Here is a 19,817-nt window from a genome sequence, read left to right on the forward strand (position 1 = left end):
AAATTGTTTCAATGAAAAACACGGCACCATACAGCAAGAAGCTTGGTAGCGAACGTCGAAGTAGCTAGGCCTAGCGTTGCCGTGGTTAGAGTGTACTAGATTGAGGGAGTGGGTCCAATGCAGGCTCCCCTGCTGAGGCTTTTTTTTATTGAAAAGTTGGTGGTGCCACCGTCCTTTTCTCCCGAATGAGTGGCCCCGCGCGTCGGAGACCCTACCACAGTTGTATGGAGTTTTGACAGGCGGATACTCGGTGGCGGTAACACTGATATTATTCCCCACCGATCTATTGTAAATAAAATGGAAAAAGAGCAGTGGAAAGGATGCAAACGACGCAATAACGACGGTGCATCGAGCAGACGACAGCTACGCAGCCCGTGAGCTCGCCTCAGCCAATGAGCGCTGCCGAAACAGCCAGAGCCAACGTTTATTGGCTGTAGATTCAGATTAAGGCGACGGCAGCACCGCCACAATTTCCACGTTTTTTGCTTCACCCTCAGCGCTTGCCCATTCTAATACACTCTACCGTGGTGGTGGCTACGACTGCCAGCGGATTTGCGTACGAGAGTGCCGGTTCGAGGCGGCGAGATAATCGAAATGGCAGCGGTGGTGGCTCCGATTAATGCCATTTTGAGCCTGCGGTCATGGCAAAAAGTCCGGAAAATCGGAAGGCGGAGATTTCTCGCGTCTGAAATGTCGTACGTTCTAATACTTTGACTCTATGGGGTATGTGGTGGTGGTGCGAAGGCGTCTGAATAATCGGGCATGTCCAGAAAATCTGTCGTTGGCTGTATTGTGATAACTGATTATGTTCTGCTTTTACCATTTTTCGTAACTGCTTATTGGTTTCCCTTATTCAAAAATAATTATGTAATGCTCAGACTTTTGCTTAATATAGTTTGTACTACTTGTAAACATTCTTTTACTATAAGCTAATATTTAGTTTTACATGGTTTGCACTATATTTCAGGACGCAGCCAACAAGCTTGCCTACGAAGTTGGCATGAAGGTTTATGAACTCGCTGGTGGTATCGGTGAAAAGCCCAAGCTGCTGGCCTGAAGTGCGAATGCTGGGGCCATTGAACTCAAAGCGACCCACCCTTGATGTGCGAACCCATATTGACAGCAGAACTCCAGCCAAGCTCACCTTTTCTATCAGTGTAAATGTTACACTTCTACCTGAAATTATGGGAGGAGGTAAATTTTTTTAATAAGGGCATGAAAATTGGGCCTTAACGGTACAGTGTGGTCTGTCTCAGACATTTACTACCTTATCTCTACCTGGCACTGTGCTGTTCCTGCAGGGGCTTCAGTAAAATGTGAACAAGATGTCCTCCGGATGCAGGCGGGCTTGCTTTGAGAGAGTTAGTTTTGTGGCTTGGGGGGGTACAAGCTTTTGTCCCCAAGGGACCACGGATCACGTTTCTGTTTCTGTCTGTGTGCCAGAAGCATGTCATGAGGTCAGCCATGTTATTGGAACCATCTCTCATCCTGCTCTAAGCTTCCACTCAGCATTTCAAGTTGATAGCATTTTGCTGGTGGCTTTTGTGATAATCAACTGTTCTTCTGGATGTTTCTGAGCCGGTCTGCTGCCACAGCATAAGTAAGCATGTGTGTGTGCATGTCTGTTATGAAATGGGCTACAGTATTCCTGCAAGTCACCACCTCTTTTAGGTAATAGGAAAAGACTGTGTACTAGCTTGGGAGACTGACCTGAATAGTTGTTGGTGTCACTGATGCAGTTGTTTTAGTGAGGCAATGCACATGCCCCACTTATGTTTTGTGCACTGTGGCAGTGACCTTCCATAAACCTTGTGCCAGCAGCTTGTGCACTCTTGCGTCTTTCTCTGTGGCTTTACTTTTCTGTTCATTCAGTAATAGGTGCTCTTAGCATTGAGTGCTTGGTGCATTGTGGCGCCGAGCAACAAGTGACATTGTGTTGCAGGTAGGCGAGTAGTTTTTACACTATATACTTAATGTAACTGTTGTCTTGCTCTGCAGCCCTGTCGGGCAAATCTATCGCACGTCTCCTCTGGAAGCGTGCCTTTTGTACTTTTATCATGACATATTACCTGCTTGAATGAAAGGCAGGCCCTCCTACCTTGGCATAGCACAATCTTGTCATTTTTACTCCAAGTGCTCTCTTTGCTGAATGCCAGTCAAGCTTGTTCTTACCTCCAGCTGTATCTCTTCGAAAACATAGATGTGGCATGTATAGGTAGGCAGCTGCAAGCGTTGGGTGTTTCTCATACCCACGTAGCAGCTTGGAAATGTGCTGATACTAAGGTTGTGCATGTCGTCATTCCAACTGCTTGTTACGTAGGGTCTGATCTTGTTTGGTCGTATTTGTTGCTTGGCTGTGCCTCTTCAATTCTGCATTAGCTGCTGCCTTTGGCCAATTGTTGCTTTCCTTGTGCATTACATATCTTTCAAGCTAAATTTACCAAAGCTGTGGAATGCAAATGCACAAGTGTCTGCTGCCTTCAGATTCTCTCTGTCGGGGCAGATCTCTGTGTTTTCTGCTCTTTACTTTCCTAGAGTGTTTTGTCCACAAACTTCTGATGAGCTTTGTTAGCACCTTCACACAAGTTTATCAAGCAACTTGGGCTTCTTGGAAGTCTAAGGCCCTTCTAATCATGTTATTAGTATTCAGAAAGCCTCTTCTTTCTACAACACAATAACTCTAAAGCTGCACATAACAGATTGCAGAGGGTCTGCTGGAGGAGAAGTTTGTCTTGAATATTATGCCATCCCCCCATGCTACTGGCGTTAAGCAACCTCCATGCAGAAGTTCTGATTAGGTCCTATGATATGTTTGTGACGAACACGTATTGAACTAGGTGTGTGTTAAAATCACCTCACTTGCAAGGAAAGTAAAAGGGGGTTTGTCTGTAGTGGTAGTCTGGAAGTCTAGCACTCTTAGTAACACTTCATATAGCTTGGTACAGTTTTTAAATGTATATTTGTTCCTTAATTTATTTTTAGAAAGTTAGATTTTACTTAGCACTAAGCTTTTATCATTAGCAGTTAAGTGTTGAAAGAAGCTGAGGGGAACACCTGCACAAGTGCTTTGACTCTTGTAGTGTGGAATAAATAATTAGTTTTGGGGAGGACGGGCTGAAGAACATAAGGTTAGGGCATATCACTGGTGGCTTGATGGAGTGTGAGCGTGTATTTCAAGGGGGGGGGGGGGGGGGGGACTTAGCTAGACATCAAAAAATTAGCAATAAAATTTGGAAATTGTCACGTATGGTGTGCATGAGGTTGGCTCAAGATAGTGATGGTTGGATACTTAATTCATGTTTTAGTGGTGATTATTTCCCTAGGAGGTGAAGTATTTGGTGGTACTATGAATATTCTTTTTCACCAAGAGATTCCACTGTGCTTATGTAGTTTCTTGTAGTGACATACCAAGCTATTCGCTTTATGCACTTGGATTGATGTCTATTCACACAGATGACATGGCGGTGTCTGCAGCGCAGTCTTCAGCGGCTAGAAAAATTTGCCATTTTTCACTCGTGGCCATGGTAAAGCTAGAAAAACTGCAGGCTTGAGCATATTGTGAGATTTCTTGTTGCTAAACAGAGTGAAACAAGTTTAGGGATGTACGCCTCTTTCTCAGTACTTCATGATGCACGGCAGCATACAGTCCTTCGTCTCGTATGTTGCAAATGTGTGCATATATTTTGTTGTACTGAATACAAGTGCATCTCAATGCATCTTCAGGAGTAGCATTTGAATTGACAATCCACAAGACCTTTAACTGTGTAATAGCACTTTTAATGGATTAAGCAAGATTTCTTTCTTCTTTAACCTGTTTTGTTATGACACTGCCGGCACAGTAGGCATCAAGTAAATGTGAAAACTCTTACTAAATTCTGCTCGACCACTTTTTATCCTAGAGGAAATCTGTTACCCACTGGTTCCATTCACATATATTGCGATTTGAGGCCGTCCTGACGTGCACGCATTTCTTCCAGTATTTCCACATATGGGAATATAGGGCTGAGGTTGGTTTCTTTAGGCTTTGTCAGTCTTTCTTCAGTTGCTTTCAAAGCTTCTTGACCTTTAGTCATCGGTGGCCTAAATGGGACATTTTCTGGACATTCGTGTTGCCTCGGTAATATGCACCAAGTGTTTTTATTTTTCTTTCAAATGAGTAATTTTTTGCAAATAAGAAGAGTTGCATATGTATACATGTATATATATATATAATATAAATATATTTAATGGGGTAGGTTGTTGAAGCAGATACTTAAGAGTTGTATTGGTCTATTTTCGCCTGTATCCCTTCCCTGTGATAATGCTTTGTGGTGGCTTTTGACAGACTTCACTTGTGCCAACTTTGTTTCTTGTGTTTGCTTGTGGAGCTGCTGGAGGCTCTGTTATTCTGCTTGTTTTGTGATGGCATAGTCCACATTTAAGGACTGTATTCAATAGCCATAGAGCTCTTTAATCATACCATTTGTGAAATTCCACCGCCGAAATAGAATGCAAATTAACAAAAATTTTGGCGAGTTAGATTGTTTTATAATTTTCGGGGAGACAGGCTAATGGGCACTTCCAATACTTAGTACCAGAGTGGCGCATGTCAGGATGTTTTTTGTGTTTTCCAGGAACCTATCTGTCTGCTCTCTGAAACTCCGGTATCGCTGGCTGGATTTTTTAAGCTTGGTATCACAACTAGGTATGATCAAAGAACTGTTTAGTGATAATGTTTTAGCAGTAGATTCCATTCTCAGGGCTAGTAGGGAGCAAATCTTTTTGGAGCTTATTTATTAGTTTTATTTTAAATTGTCCATTGCAGTTTGCTTTTGTCAGTGACATGGTGGGGGAGTTGGAACCATTTTTTTCACGCTGCAAGAATGCATGAATATGTAACATGAGCAGGAGAGCAAAACCAACTCCTGCAAGCGACTAAGCTCCTCTACTGAGCTTCCAGCATACTTCCTTTGTGTGTGTGTAACTATAAAAATAATACCAAGACACACTTTTTATTGGCAGAGTTGAAATCCCCGGGGTCTAATCACAATGTGGTGACTGTTTCTATGTGGTTGGCAAAGGTGGTGCACAGTTTTATTTATTTTCCTATGGCGCACATTTTTGCCCGTTGGCTTGCCATTGTGGTCATTCTATTTTGCCACATTTTATTTCAGCTTTGTTATGTCTTCTATATATTTTGATTTATTAATAAACACTTTTATTGCAGTTTTTGAGCTGGTGTATTCAAGTATAATGTGATTGACGCACTGTGATTGATGCACGTGAAGCTGTGTATCAGTGCACTAATAGCTTGAAGTTAACTGTACGGTATGTGTTAGGGCCATTGGGCCAGCTTGCTTTGCTCTTATTAGTTGGCACTGTGTGTCAAATTTAGAGCTCCCTTGCTGGGCGTCTGTGTTCATCAAATCCTTTCTGCCACTTGGTTTGTTGAAATAGACAGACATTAGTGGGACTCGAAGGACGGTACAACATAAATTTTCATCCTTTGCTGCATCATTCTTATAACCCACCTTGCCCACTGGCTTATCAAAAACTTGTGTATCGGTGAAAGATGGCTATGACGGCATCAGTAATACCGACGGTGATCTGCATCGTTTGTTATCCAAGGCCGTAATACCAGTACTAGTATGCAATTCAAGCTGTCCTGAGGTCCGAGTGGCTGGTGAGGGCAATGATTGGTGGAGTTTATAAGGTAGGATGCCGGCATCCTGAGCGTAGTCGGAAAGGCTAGCTGGTTCTCCTTGGGCCGATGTGGTGGTCTGATCCACTCTTCTTGAGAACCCCCACTCAGAGGGTTGAGTTAGCAGCTTCCCATAGCGGCATGCCCAGTTTCTTAATGTATGGTGCCGTCATCAACTCACAGTTGGGGCAGCTGATGGTGCGCTTAAATCGTGCCACTGGTACTGTGGTATCGTTCTCTGCCACCAGATGGCACCAACCCCATTATTTGGCATTGGTGCCAGCTTTCGGCGGCGAGGAGGAAGTAAAGCATCGAGTTGTCTTTGTTGGGCATTCCACCATGTGTAAAGTAGAACCGGCGATAACAGAGAGGGTAGGTGCAGGCGAACGAGTCCAGGTTAGCGCGCTTCCGGGAAAGGTGATAGCGAAAGCCAAGGAACCGCATGTGGGACACATTGGAGGAGAGACACCTAGTGGTGATAATGGGCGGAGTGATTGACGTACTGCACGGACGATGGGCAGGGATCACAAAGCAAATAGCCAAAGGGGTCACCGACCTGCGGAATGTTTCAAAGGAAGTACAAATCGGCGGTGTGCACCGTGCCAGAGGTTGAAAGGCAGGGATATGAAATTGAAAGGGAAGTTCTTGCAGTAACCAGGGAAATTTGGATTCTAGCTAAAGCAATGAATTTTACGGTCATTGACATCAACCGAGAAGTTCACCGAGCAGGCCGCGAAGGTGCTTTTGTGCTTGACGGGATACATTTTAGTGAAAGTGTAGCAACACCGGTTGGACATCGATTCGCGGCGCCAGCTGTAGCATATTTAGGCGGGCCTCGGGCAATCGGGAAGCAGGGTCAAGTATTGAACGTAGCGAAACACCAGTAAAGGGCAGAATTAGTCCATAAGGAGTCAGGAAAAGATGCACAAAGGATAAGGTTGGAGAAGGTAAAATTTGTTACATAAACATGCAGGGTGGTCGCAAGCAGGAAAAATGGCTGGAAATTCAAACGCAGCTGAACGACTGAAGCGATTAGCGTGTATGCCTTGCATAGGCGGAAAGTTTTCATTTTTCTGGGGGAGGGGTGGGGGGGCTGAGGCCTGACCAGCTTTCTGAACGCCACCCATGTATGCATATATACAGGGTGTCCCAGCTATCATGCAGCACGATTTAAAAAAAGAGGAAAGGCGTTACGCTAAGCAAACCTAGTGCGTATTGTTTGTAGTACAGTGGAGTAGCCGCCAGCAATTTTTTTGTTACTGGTATTTAATTAGGTAATTGTAATTAATTATCTAACTCGAGAAGTACTGTCCTGTTTATCAAAGTGTCAATGAGAAGATTGTAGAGCAACATGAAAAACTCCTGATACAGCTTTCTGTTGCGCAATACGTGCTACATAAATGTGTTTTTCCGAGCGTGAAAGAAGCCTGCGAATACACGCAGAATTGCCGTGCGACTGGCCACTCGAAGCATTTTCCATGTATTTTTCGTGTATTGTGGAATCAGTGCATTTGACAGGTTGTTTCCAGGAAGACGATAGCGCGCGGCGATGTTTCCCGCACTTGTGGGAGCCGAGTTTTCGGGAAGACGATAGCGCGCTGCGAGGTTCCCCGTACTTGAGGGATCCGAGTTTTCCAAGAAGATGGTAACCGCCTCCCGTCATGGGAACGCGCGCGGCAATGTATCCCACACAGTTGAGCTGTCGAATTCCTTGCCGCTCATAACATTACCTATGGACAGGTAGTGATAGCAGATTAAAAAATAAGGAATTGGTTGATTGCATTAGAAGCGATATTATTGGGTTCAAGAAATCAGGCCAGGTGATATTAGTGGGAGATATGAATGCGCACATAGACGATTTAGACGGATATACTAATTACAACGGTTCTCTCGTGCTGGATCTGTGTGATGAACAGAACCTTATAGTAGTTAACAAGGAGAATAACTGTCATGGACAGGTAATGTGGCAATGCGGAAACAGGCAGTCATGTATCGACTACGCCTTGGTCTCAGAAATGGTCTACGAACAACTAGACCAAATGATAATAAATGAAAATGGAAAAAATAGCCTGGGTAGTGATCATAGATGTTTAGCATTAATGTTTGGGAGAGATAACACAGAACATGACCCAATAGCCTCAGAATTTTTAAAAATGGATGAAGAGCAAATATCAAATCGAAAAAAAAGGACATTGAGGCTTTTCTTACACCAGTCTGGGAATGTAAGGAACTGGTTGACGTTATGCAGCAGGAAATAAGACAGACACGGCAAAACAATTGTTGGATTGGAAAGAGGAAACCACGTAAGTTGTGAAACAAGGAAATAAAGCAAGCTATAGAAGAGCGTAAAGAGGCGTCTATAGGGGATCATCGAGAAGCCAAAAAGTTGGGATTATACAAAGAGGTGCTCCTTAGATGGGACATATACTGAGAATAGAAAAGGGTGGCGAGTGAGCTCGTGCAAGAGAAAATGAAATGCGCAAGTGAACTTTGGGTGCATAACATTCACAAAAGAGACAAAGGCGCCCCAAAAAGATTCTGGAACCATATAAAAGCACTAGGAACTCCAACTAAAAAACTCACAAACGGCTATAAGGGATGAAGATGGTAACATCTACGAAGGAGATGATGCGCTGCGGTACATCACAGACTTTATTACGGATAACTTCGGCACGAGAGGAAGAGTAGTTCAGGCAACAGATCCAGCAACAACAGAGAAGCCTGAGAGATAAAAATTTAGCATAGAAAGCTTTTATTCGAAAAAGGCAGCAGAAAACTTTAATAACACGGCAGCAGGACCCGATGAAATCCCAATACAGCTAATCAAAAACCTCGGTCCAAAGAGCAAGGCACTGTTGAATAATGCAATAGAGCAAGTGATTAGAACGAAGAAAATTCCCGTTGGATGGCGCGAAAGCAAGATGAACATCTACAAAGGCAAAGGACATAAGGAAAGGACGAGCTCCTACAGGCCAGTTACAGTAACGTCAGTGATATATAGAATGGCAATGCAAGCCATAGAATTAGAACTGTCGAAGTGGGTGGAGAAAAACGATGCATTGGGGGAACTACAGAATGGGTTCAGGCCAGGCAGATGCTTGGAGAATAATACATTTGTACTAACTCAGTGCATAGAGATTTTAGTAGCTCAGAATAGACCTTTATCGATAGCATTTCTAGATATTAAAGGAGCCTATGACAATGTAGATAGGGAATTGCTATGGGATGTTAAGCACAAAGGCATAGATGATGATTTCGTGGAGCTGCTGAGGGTGATATATAGTGACAACTGAGTAAAAGTTGCATGGGAAGGTCGAAAAGGTAATGAAATATAGTGGGAATTCAGCAAGGATTAAAGCAAAGATGTCCTCTCTCCATTGTTCACACTTTACGTGGTATAGAAAGACGACTGGGAAACAGCGAATTAGGGTTTGATTTATCCTACATGCATAATGGACAAATAGTGAAACAGAGAGTCCCTGGACTGGATGTACGCAGACAACATAGTGCTACTAGCAGACAATAAAAAAAGATTTACAGATACTTGCAAATATATGTGGCAATTAACGCAGCGACAAATCTAGGCCTTAAGTTTAGCACAGAGAAATCGGGAATTATGATCTTTAATGAAGAGACGAGTAATTACGTGGTGTTAATTCAACAGCAAGTCGTACCCATAGTCAAGCAATATAAGTACCTCAGCGTGTACATAAACAAAGGAAAGAATTACTGAAGCAACCACCAAGATAACTTGAAAATAAAGGGGAAGCGGAATGCAGCAGTAATGAAACACAGAGCACTGTGGGCCACAATACGTATGAGGTGGTGCATGGAATCTGGAAAGGAGTAATGGTGCCAGCGCTAACGTTCACAAATGCCATTCTATGCTTAAAATCGGATATCTTGTCAGGGTTGGAAGTTAACCAAAGATCAGTAGGCTGGTTGGCTTTGGGAGCCCACGGTAAAACCACAAATGAGGCAGTGCAGGGTGATATGGATTGGGCCTCTTTTGAAGTCAGAAGCACTGAGCAAAAGTAGTTTGGAGAAAGACTCGGGAACAGACAGACAGACAAATAACTTTATTCACTAGGTCCTGAGAAGCCCTGCCCTAGGGCAGGGCTGCGGGCCGCTCAGGAACATGGATGAAAATAAATGGGCCGCTAAAGTGCTCAAGCATCTATACTTGAAAAGCATGGACACAGAATGGAGTAAGAGGTCAAGGAAGTTGGCAACCAAGTACAGGAGAATCGAAACTGTAAATTGACAACCAGGAGTCTTCAGAAAGAAAGTGAGAGAAATAGAGAGTGAATTAGATGCAAATAATGGAAACAAAAAGGACCATGGAGATTTACAAGAATGAGAAGAAAGAAATTAGAAGGGAAAATCTGTACGATAACACAAAGGGCAGTGCCTTGCTATTTGAGGCTCGAGCCGGTTGCCTAAGGACCAAAACAGAGAATGCGAAGAGATTCACTCAGCGAGAACCGTAAGTAACGTACAAGTTTCAGAAGCGCTTGGGTTTAAAGTGGAAGGAAACATCAACCGATCAGCCGTAGAGATAAGCAAGACACGATTAGAGTACTGGTGGAAAAAAAGCAGGGAAGAGATTGATACGACCTGATCTCTTAAAATCATAGGTAGCGGTGCAAGGTAAGGTTCTGAAAAAGAAAAAAAAATATATATTAATGAGAGGTATACGAAAATGCTAGATAAGGAACATGTATAGTATATACCTGATTAAATCAAGCAGGCTAGGTGACTATTTGTCACCGCTCCGTTTCAAAGGGGATGATATTAAATCATCACTGCGTTGATGCCAGTTTGTGGTGGACGGACGTGTTTTTCCAGGGCTCCGTGGCGGCGATGAAAACAAGTTGTTTGTGCATGCTTTGAGCTTACTTGTTTTTTGATTTGCTTTTTTTGCCTTTAAATAGTAATTTGCTAATTTCCTTTGTTTTTTCTTTTTTCGTGGACGCTGGTGCGTTTCGTGTATATTTGGGCTTTGCAAGATGGCCGTCTTGCGCTGGAGTTTGAGGTATAGTAGCGTCGCCTGGTGGCGGCGAGAAAAGTTATCTGAGTAGTATACCAGCTTGGGTAGTATTGAGCTCTGGCTGTGGCGAAGCACGTTTCTAGCCCGAGTTTTGCGTCGATTCGCACTTTTTTTCTGCCCTGTTCGAGCGCGAAAAGGCTCGTCACTTCTCACACACCACGCCGACCACGCTGCGAGCTGGCCGCAGCCTAGTTTAATTAAAACGGACTCTCCGTGTGCCGTGAGACGTAATGCTGGAAGCGGAATGAATCGGCGACGCCGATCTGTAGAGACATATCAGCCTCGAAAAAGCGCCACCGTCGTTATTGCTGCGTCTTGAACTGCCACGAGTAAGAAGGCCTGAATCCCAACATCAGATTCTACCGTTTTCCTTCCAGGCCTCACGAAGCGGAGCGTCGGGCGCGCTGGATAACTTAATTCACTACCACTACGAGCAGCACAGGTTTGAGAATTAAATGTGCTCATCCTTGACCTCAAGACATTGAGGCAGCGCAGCAAGGCAGTATTGACTACAGCACATCGATGTTTGAGCGCTGTCATTGAAAGCTACATCAAGTGAGCAGCGCACGAGCTTCGCACGTATAGTACGTTACTGCGAGCTCATATGCACTGCATCAGTTATTTATCAATTGCTAAAGGGACAGATGGCCGCTACTACAGCGCAGGCATAACTACTTGTCTAGCGGCATGCAGTCAACAAAGATTGCAGGAGGGGCCCGCCGTTTCGCGGCATGTTGAAAGACCGCTGCTGTCGCGGCGCGTATCGTCGTGTGATCGAATAGTTCTGTACACATGATGTCTGCTTATCGCTGCTGTGAATTCATTTATAGCAAGCATTTCTTCGCGTTTGTGCGCCTGAATCTAGAAGCGTGCAAACCTTACCTGAAGTTCAACTTCGTACGTGACTCGCTTCACTTGCGATTGACACTGCGCTAAAACTTCGCCGCTTATTTCTTGAACGGCGTACACGCATTCGGCGAACCGGCGTTGCATAATTTCTTGCCTTTACGCAGCGTGCCACCCCTGAAAAAAATCTTCGGCGCCCGATATTCGCTGCAGGCTGTGGTACAACACAACCGAAAGTGGCGGGTCCATATTGTAAGCGTGCTTTCCGAAGCAGACGACCGAGCTTGGTCATAGAACAAAGAACCAACTGGCTTGGTACTACCCAGTTCAGGACAGAGGGCGCTCTTTAGCACCATTTTCGTACCATTTGCGTCCTTTCGTGCCACGTGCTTCAATGTTTATTGCCACGCTCAATTTTTATAGCATTTAAATAGCAGTTTGGAACTGGCAGACTATTAGCTATTAGTGGTTTTAGTGTGTGTGCATATCAGGAATATTGCTTTGGTAGGCCAGCGAGAGCGTGGCCGTGTGGTTGAACACGTGCGAACGCATGCCTTACCTTAAGGCTGTGCGGCATTTATTGCTATTGCTAGTTTTCTTTTTTGTCTCTCTCTCTCTCTTGTTCTTTCGTGGTTTTGCAGGATAGAGCATTCTTTCGTGCCACGTGTTTCAATACGTGCAACTGTGTGGGACGTTCAGCCTTTAAATAGGAGTTTGGAAGTGGCAAGGCTATTAGCTATTAGTGCTTTTAGTGTGTGTGCAGTGGTATAAGGAATATTGCTTTGGTAGGACAGTGAGAGCGTGGCCGCGTGTTTGAACATGTGCGAACGGGTGTCATACACCTTAAGTCTGTGCGGCATTTATTGCTTTTAGAATATGGGTGATAATTAATTTGCGGCATTTTAAGGATTTGGGTTCTATGCGTGTCGGCCTTTTCTTGTAGGTACGTACTCTGAAAGCTTCGGTGTTTGGATTAGAAAAAGTCGCAGTTTCGCCCGAATAGCGAAGCATCAATTGCGATAACATTAGTAGAGAGCTATTCGGAGTAGGGATAATAGTTTTATCGGCTGCATAAACTTGGACACATCCGCTTACTAACTGAATTAACAAGCGTGGTGTCAGCGCGCACAAGCAAACATGAATAGATCACACTGAATGACCGCAGACAACGACTGTCAAAACGCTGGCAGCAATCGCAGCCGCCGCAGCGGGCAAGGTTCGTGCGGTCTATCGCTTCAAAGAAAACTGAGCGGCGGATGCACAGCGCATACAAAGGTCAGAGCCGTGTGGAGATAAGAGACCGTGCGGGCGACGGCCACAGCCGGGCAAAGTACGAACGGAGTTTTTGGCAGAGTAGAAGCTGCGCCCTCCCTCCCTCCCGCGCTGCCTTCCCGCTTTCTTGCTTTCGCGTGGGAGATTGAGTGGCAAGTTACCCTTACGCCCGATTGCAAGATACGCATTTGGTGGCGGAGCACAGCGTCGCCCCGCCTCCCTCCCTCCCATACCCCCACGGCCTTTCGCGCGACGGTCGCGTTTGCTTTCGGCCTTGCGTTCGCCCTCCGTGATAGCGCGCGCGTCCCCCGCGCGCTTTCGCTCGCGCATACGGCGCGCGGCGACGATTTTATCGCCCTTGGAATCTATACGGAACCTCACGGCGACGGCGACGCCGACGGCAGAAATCTGGTTGAAGTGTCCATATAATTGCTATCGCAATAAAAGCTGTGCAACACATGGCAAGAAAGATGGTAAAGCGTGCAGCGTGCGGGGCGTCCCTCAAGGTAGACGAGGGGAAAGATGAGAATGAAATCGAGTCCATCGGCAGACACTGTGACGTCGATGCTAGAAAAAAAATGGAGTATTTCCAGGATGAGCTTGTAAAACAGGTCGAACAGCTCAAAAATGAGCTAAGTATGGAGCGTGACGCACGGAAGGCACTGGAAGAAAGACTTCAAGCAGCCGAGGAAAAGCTGAATAGGGCCACCATCTCGAACGAAAATAGTCGTGACGACGGAACGCCGTCTCCCAACGTGACAGGACAGGAAGTGTCAACAAAGCACGTGGAATGCGTGTAACGTGGGGGGGGGGGGGGGGTAGCTGGAAACAGCCCCACCTACGCCGAAGCCGCCACAAAGAAAAAGCAGGAACGCAGAGGTCGATCCCCTTTGTCAAATCCGAATCACTCGGAAAAGGATGACAAATGGAAACATGTAGAGGTCTCTGCAGTAGGAGAAAGTGAAAGGGTGGTTATCGCCGGCTAGTGAAACCTGGCTAGGTGCTCAGAGGCAATTGTGGAGAGGGTGACAGGCGACAAAAGAGTGTCAGTAGGAGCATTTCCAGGGCGGACATGGGCTCTGTCATGGAGCGAGCAAAAGAAGAGCTCGCGGAAAATGCCGGCGGACGCAACCTTATAGTAGTAGCGGGCGGCCTAAGTGACGTGCTAAACAGGAAAGGGGCGGGACTAGCCCAGCGTTTGGCGAAGGGTGTAGACGACTTACGCGAGGTGTCTCCTCGGGTGCAGATTGTGGTATGCACTGTGCCGGAGGTACCTGTACGTGACATTAACGTACAAAGAGCAGTTGCGGCCACTAATGAGGCGATTTGGAAAGTGAGCCGCAGAAAGGTTTCGTTGTTGTGGAAGTCAACAGGGAAGTGAGAAGGTATGGTGGTTTTCAAAGAGACGGAATCAACTTCGATCACATGCTTGGACGTGAGGTGGGCGGGCGACTCGCTGGTCGTGCAATTGCTTTTTGGGTGGCCCACGGGTGCTCAGGAGGCCAGGGTAAGTAGTGATGAAGAAGGTCCCTCAGGGGAACCTCTGACTAGCAGCACCGGTAGCAACAGAAAAACGAGAAATAAAAGAGCTCGCTGTGCAATAGGTTACATAAACATGCAGGGTAGTAGAAGAAAGGAAATTGGTTAGAGATAGAGGAGCAGTTAAATAGAGAACAAATAGGTGTGTACGCGGTTACAGAAACGCACCTTAGAGACTTAGAAGAACCACCAATGACTGTTAATTATGTTTGGGAAGGGTGCAACCGAACCAAATTGGAAAGAAATGGAAGGGGAGTCGGAATGCTCATACATCAGGGGGCCAAATTTGAAAGAGTAAATTCAAAATGTCAAGAGCATCTTTGGCTATCAGGCACAGTCAGTGGAAAGAAAACTTGGCTGGGACTGACGTATTTATGGACAGGGAAAAATTGCAAAGAAAAGAATCAAGAGTTAGTGGAATGCCTAAGTGCGGATATTGAGAGTTTCGGGAATGCGGGCGAAATTATCCTGTTGGGTGACATGAATGCACACATACAAGATCTAGACGGTTATACCGACAACAACGGGATGGTAATTCTATATTTCAGTGAGCAAAGTACCCTCGTTATCGTGAATACGGGACCTAAATGTGATGGCCAGATCACATGGGAAGGCGGAAATAGACAATCGATCATCGATTACTGTCTGATGACAGAAGAATTTATGATAAGTTGAAATAAATGGTCATTGACGAGGAAGGGTATAGCAGCATAGTGAGTGACCATAAACGCATCACTTTGAAAGTGGGATATGTAGTTGGGAAAGAGAGCGAGGAGCAAGGAGCAGCCAGTCCAAATTTGAACGCTGAACAAATAACAAATATAATCACAAGAGTCGAAGAAGAAATTGGCAAATGGCCAAGCAAAGAGTGGGATTAGAGTGAGCTTCTAAGTGTAATTACGACAGAAATACGGAAAGAGAAGCAACATGCTCGTTGGAAAGGAAAAAAAAGAAACCGAAAAGCTGGTGGAACAGGGAGATACGAGAAGCGATCGCCGAACGACAGAAAGCATCACGAGAGCACAGGCAGGCAAAAAAAGCGCAGTTGCCGCAGGATGAAGTAGCCAGAAAATGGGAAATATACCATGAGAAAAAATCTGTGGTTCAAATACTGGTTCAAGCAAAGATAAAAGGTGAAAGTGAATGTTGGTTCTCAGAAATACGCGAGAAAAAGAAGGCCGCACCTAGAATATTTTGGAACCACATAAACTTACTAGGCAGGAAGTCTGGAAAAATACAACATATATGCCAGACGAAGATGTAAACAAACTGGAAGGGGACGCGGCATTAAATTACATCCAGAAAACAACAGCCGAATCTTTCCAAGGCAATGAGAGAGAGAGAGAGAGAGAACAACTTTATTTAAAAATAGACCCCAGTCCGGGTCCACCAAAAAGAGTGAGGCCTAATCTTCAGACAGGCCCAGAAGTTTAAGGTGTACGAGCAGTGCTTTCATAATATCTGGGGAGGAGTCAGGTAATGATCGACGAGGTTGTATTTGAGGAAAAAAAGAGCATGAAAGAGAACCAGATGGAAAAGGAGCTGGTGGTGACAAATTTCAACTGGAAGCGAGCCCAAGAAAAAATTCCTAAGCGCACAGCCACAGGTTCCCATTAGGCTGATTGATGAACTAGGACCAAGAAGTAGGGAAGCTCTGTTGAAAGAAGTAGGAAAAAACCTTAAATGATAGACGAATACCAGACAGTTGGCAACAAAGTAGAATGAATTTAATTCATAAAGGTAAGGGGCAAAAAGATAGAATTCACTCATATAGACCGTTAACCATTACATCGGTCATATACAGGTTAGCAATGCAGGCGATTAAATTGAAGCTGCAAGCATGGACAGAGAATAATGGCATATTGGGAGAAGTTCAGAATGGCTTCAGGATCGGTAGGCGTCTGGATGATAATTTATTTGTCCCTACTCAGTGTATTGAAATATCTAGAGAAGAAAGGAGACCGCTATATGTGGCTTTTTTAGACATTACCGAAGCGTACGACAACGTAGACCGCAACATTCTGTTGAATATTCTTCAACGACTGTATACAGCTATTGAGGGAGATTTACCGAGAAAATACTGTTTGCGTTGAATGTTAAGGGATGAGGAGCGAGGATAAAGCTGATATCAACAAGGGACTGAGACAGGGGTGCCCTTTATCCTCGTTGCTGTTTATGATGTACATGGGAAGGATTGAAAATGCGCTAGAAGGAATCAATATCGGGTTTAACCTCTCATACAAACAAGCCGCTACAATACTTGAGCAACAGCTTCCAGGTCTATATTATGCGGACGACATTGTATTGCTTGCTAACAAGGAAAGTGATATGCAACGTCTGGCTGATATCTGTGGAGAAGAATGTGAGAATTTAGGATTAAAATTTAGCGTTAAAAATCGGGTTTTATGGTATTCAATGAAAACAGCGAAAAGTGCATGTTGATACAGGGCCAGGAAATACCTCGGGTAAGAGATTACAAATAACTTGGTGTATGGATAAACGAAGGCGATAGACATCTGGAGGCAAAGGAAAAAAAAAAACATAGCAAAAGAGAAGAGAAATGCGGCCATAATGAAACACAGAGCGCTATGGGGATACAATAGGTACGAGGTGCTCCGGGGTATGTGGCAAGGCGTAATGGTTCCAGGGCTTACAGTTGGAAATGCGGTTGTTTGCTTGAAGTTGGGGGTACATACAATCAGGACTCGATGGAAACCAAAAGTCAGAGGGACGCCTCGCACTGGGCGCTCACGGGAAGATACTAATGAAGCTGTGCAGGGTGATATGGGCTGGACAAATTTTGAAGTAAGGGAGGCTCAGAGTAAAATTGATTTTGAAGAACGTATGACTGAGGAATGTGGAAGAAAGTAAATGGTGTGCGAGAGTGTTCAGATATTTGTACAGGAACAACACTGACTCACAGTGGAAGAAAAGAACTAGGAAGCTTACCAGCAAGTATGCGACCGGTATGGTCAGCAACACGGCAACAAAGCGTCAAACGCAAAGTGACAGAGGCTGAGACAATTTCATGGGTGGCGGCAATGGAAAAAAATTACTCTATCTCCCGCTAAAGGGAACCATGTGTGGATGCGAAGCAGCGGGGAGATGGTTAGCTTGAGCGGGAGATGGTTTCGCGGCCGAGCGCTCACCGCGGCGCTACACAGGAGAGGGAATGAGGCGCGCGCGCTCCGTCATTTTCATACCGCGGAACTACCGTGGCGCCCCCAGCGGAGTATGCAGCTGTCGCACCACCTGTCGAGCGCGCCGCTCCGGATTCCTAGAGGAGAGAAAGGGGGGGAGCGTAGGAGAGGAGAGAGAGGGGGAGGGTACGCGCATGCGCTGTGGGGGTGTGGCACGCGGGCGCCGCTCCGTAGAGGTTTCCTAGAGGAGAGAAAGGGGGGAGCGTAGGAGAGGAGAGAGAGGGGGAGGGGACGCGCATGCGCTGTGGAGGTGTGGCACGCGGGCGCCGCTCCGTACAGGATGAGAAAGGGGGGAGCGTAGGAGAGGAGAGGGGGAGGGGATGCGGGACGGACGGACAGAGCCGCCGGCAAGAAATGCTTCGCATTTAATAAACCTGCTATGACTAACTACCTCAAAGGAAAAGAAAACCTAGGTGCCTGTTCATTGCTCAATGCTCATTTATACTACATATGTGTGATTATTCTTGTGTAAAATTGGCATAATTAAGCAGTTGTATTTTCTGGTTTGATTTTGTAGCGCTCATGTTTGTAGCGATCTTTGAAGCTTATTTTATGAGTTCTCCACCCTGTATCGGCCTTTGGGCTAACAGTATCAATAAATAAACAAAATAAATAAATAAAATGAAATCATGAAAGAAACAATTTATGATAACTCAGAGGGAGGCTTCTTAATTTTCTAAGCGAGATCAGGGTGTTTTGGAACACGTATAAAACGAGGTACACCAAAGACGAAGACGCATGTGCTTGCGGGGTAAAACTAGGGAAACGATGGAACATGTTTTATTGGAATGTGAAGATCGATATCTACCCAGCTGCCAGTTTAGCCTCCTCTGGCCTCCTTGAAGCCCTTGGGGTCAGGGATAGCAGGGGGAAAGTAAACATGTCCGCAATAGAGTTTAGTAAGAGGCGATTGAAGGTTTGGTGGCAGAAAAGTAGGGAGACCACAAAGAACGGAGGCATACAAAAACAGAGTTCCCAGTAATGGTTCAACATTTTTTATGCTGGGAATTCTTTGTATCTGGGTGTTTTCTCAAAAATATAGGTAAGACATTAGGCAAAAATAACAAAAGCTTCGTGTCGCAATCCACCACCCCGTTTCAAAGGGGACGCTCATAGTATCCATCCATCCATGGCGTTTCTCATTTCATAATTTTGGACTCCATGTCCGCTATTAGAAGTTACATGCATGGGTCGGTAGGCTCACGAGCCTCCGAAATACTGAGCGAACCGGCTGGCAAGGTTACGCTTATCTGGATGCCGGCCGACTCTGGGAATGGCGGGAACGAAGTGGCCCACCGTGCTGCCCGAGAATTAATTAACTGGGAGGTGGAGGCATGTCCGGGACCGCTACCAGGTGGAACGACACCCAGTCATAGCTACAATGAAATCGTCACCGCCTACAGTGAGGATATGTCCACGACCGGATTCATACCTTAGTGGAACGCAAGCCACGGATACCCGCAGGGCGCAAACAGGAACTGTTTTATCCCTCAAAATTCTATCTTATATATATCCAAAGGCGACTATAATTCCTAAGCAATAATTCAAAATGTAAATATTGCGACACAGATCCAGCCGATCAGCATCATATTCTATGGGGTTGCAGGAGTAATCCTCCCCCAAGAAATCTCTTGCGGCAAGCTCCCTCACAGGAGGCGTGGGACTGCGTACTAAAATCTACTAACCCTCAAACCCAAGCCGGGCTGGCGGACTGGGTGGCGAAGGTCGCGGCCAGCTGGACGCCACCCTAACCCCCTCTGCCTGATCTCGGCTCCCACTTCCCCCTCCCCTAGTGTTCAATAAAGTTTATTTCCTCCTCCTCCTCACTGGATTTACCCAGTGAGAAGCGTAGGTAACGTACACCTTCCAGAAGCGCTCTGGTTTAACGTGAACGGAAGCATCAACCGATCAGCAGTCGACATAAGCAAGATACGTTTAGAGTATTAGTGCAAAAAAAAAGCAAAGAAATTGATACGACCGGACCTCTAGTCATAGGTAGCGGTACAAGGTAGATTTTGAAGCAAAAAAAAAAAAAAAATCGGTTAGGGAGATGTATACAAAAAAAAAAAAAAAAAAATCTGAGTCCTTTCACTACTGTGAAGATGAAAGCCAACAAAGCTGTGACTATGGTGGGTCTGCTGTAGTAAATATATTATCATTTCATTATTGGCTATATTGAGCGTCTTCAGCATGTTCGTCAAAAAGCAAGGATATCAGCGTCTTGTTTTTC

General features: G+C 45.4%; 1 protein-coding gene across 1 annotated transcript in view; it reads left to right on the forward strand.

The window, feature by feature from the left end:
- Positions 1-5,205, forward strand: part of LOC119460043 (phosphoacetylglucosamine mutase-like) — a 39,275-nt gene extending 34,070 nt beyond the window's left edge. The window contains exon 16 of the mRNA XM_037721393.2: positions 968-5,205. Coding sequence (XP_037577321.1) covers positions 968-1,057 — 90 coding nt within the window. The 3' untranslated portion in view covers positions 1,058-5,205. The remainder of the gene's footprint in view (positions 1-967) is intronic.
- The last annotated feature ends 14,612 nt before the right edge of the window (positions 5,206-19,817 follow it).

Source organism: Dermacentor silvarum, chromosome 1 (assembly GCF_013339745.2).
Source record: "Dermacentor silvarum isolate Dsil-2018 chromosome 1, BIME_Dsil_1.4, whole genome shotgun sequence".
Lineage (NCBI taxonomy): Eukaryota > Metazoa > Arthropoda > Arachnida > Ixodida > Ixodidae > Dermacentor > Dermacentor silvarum.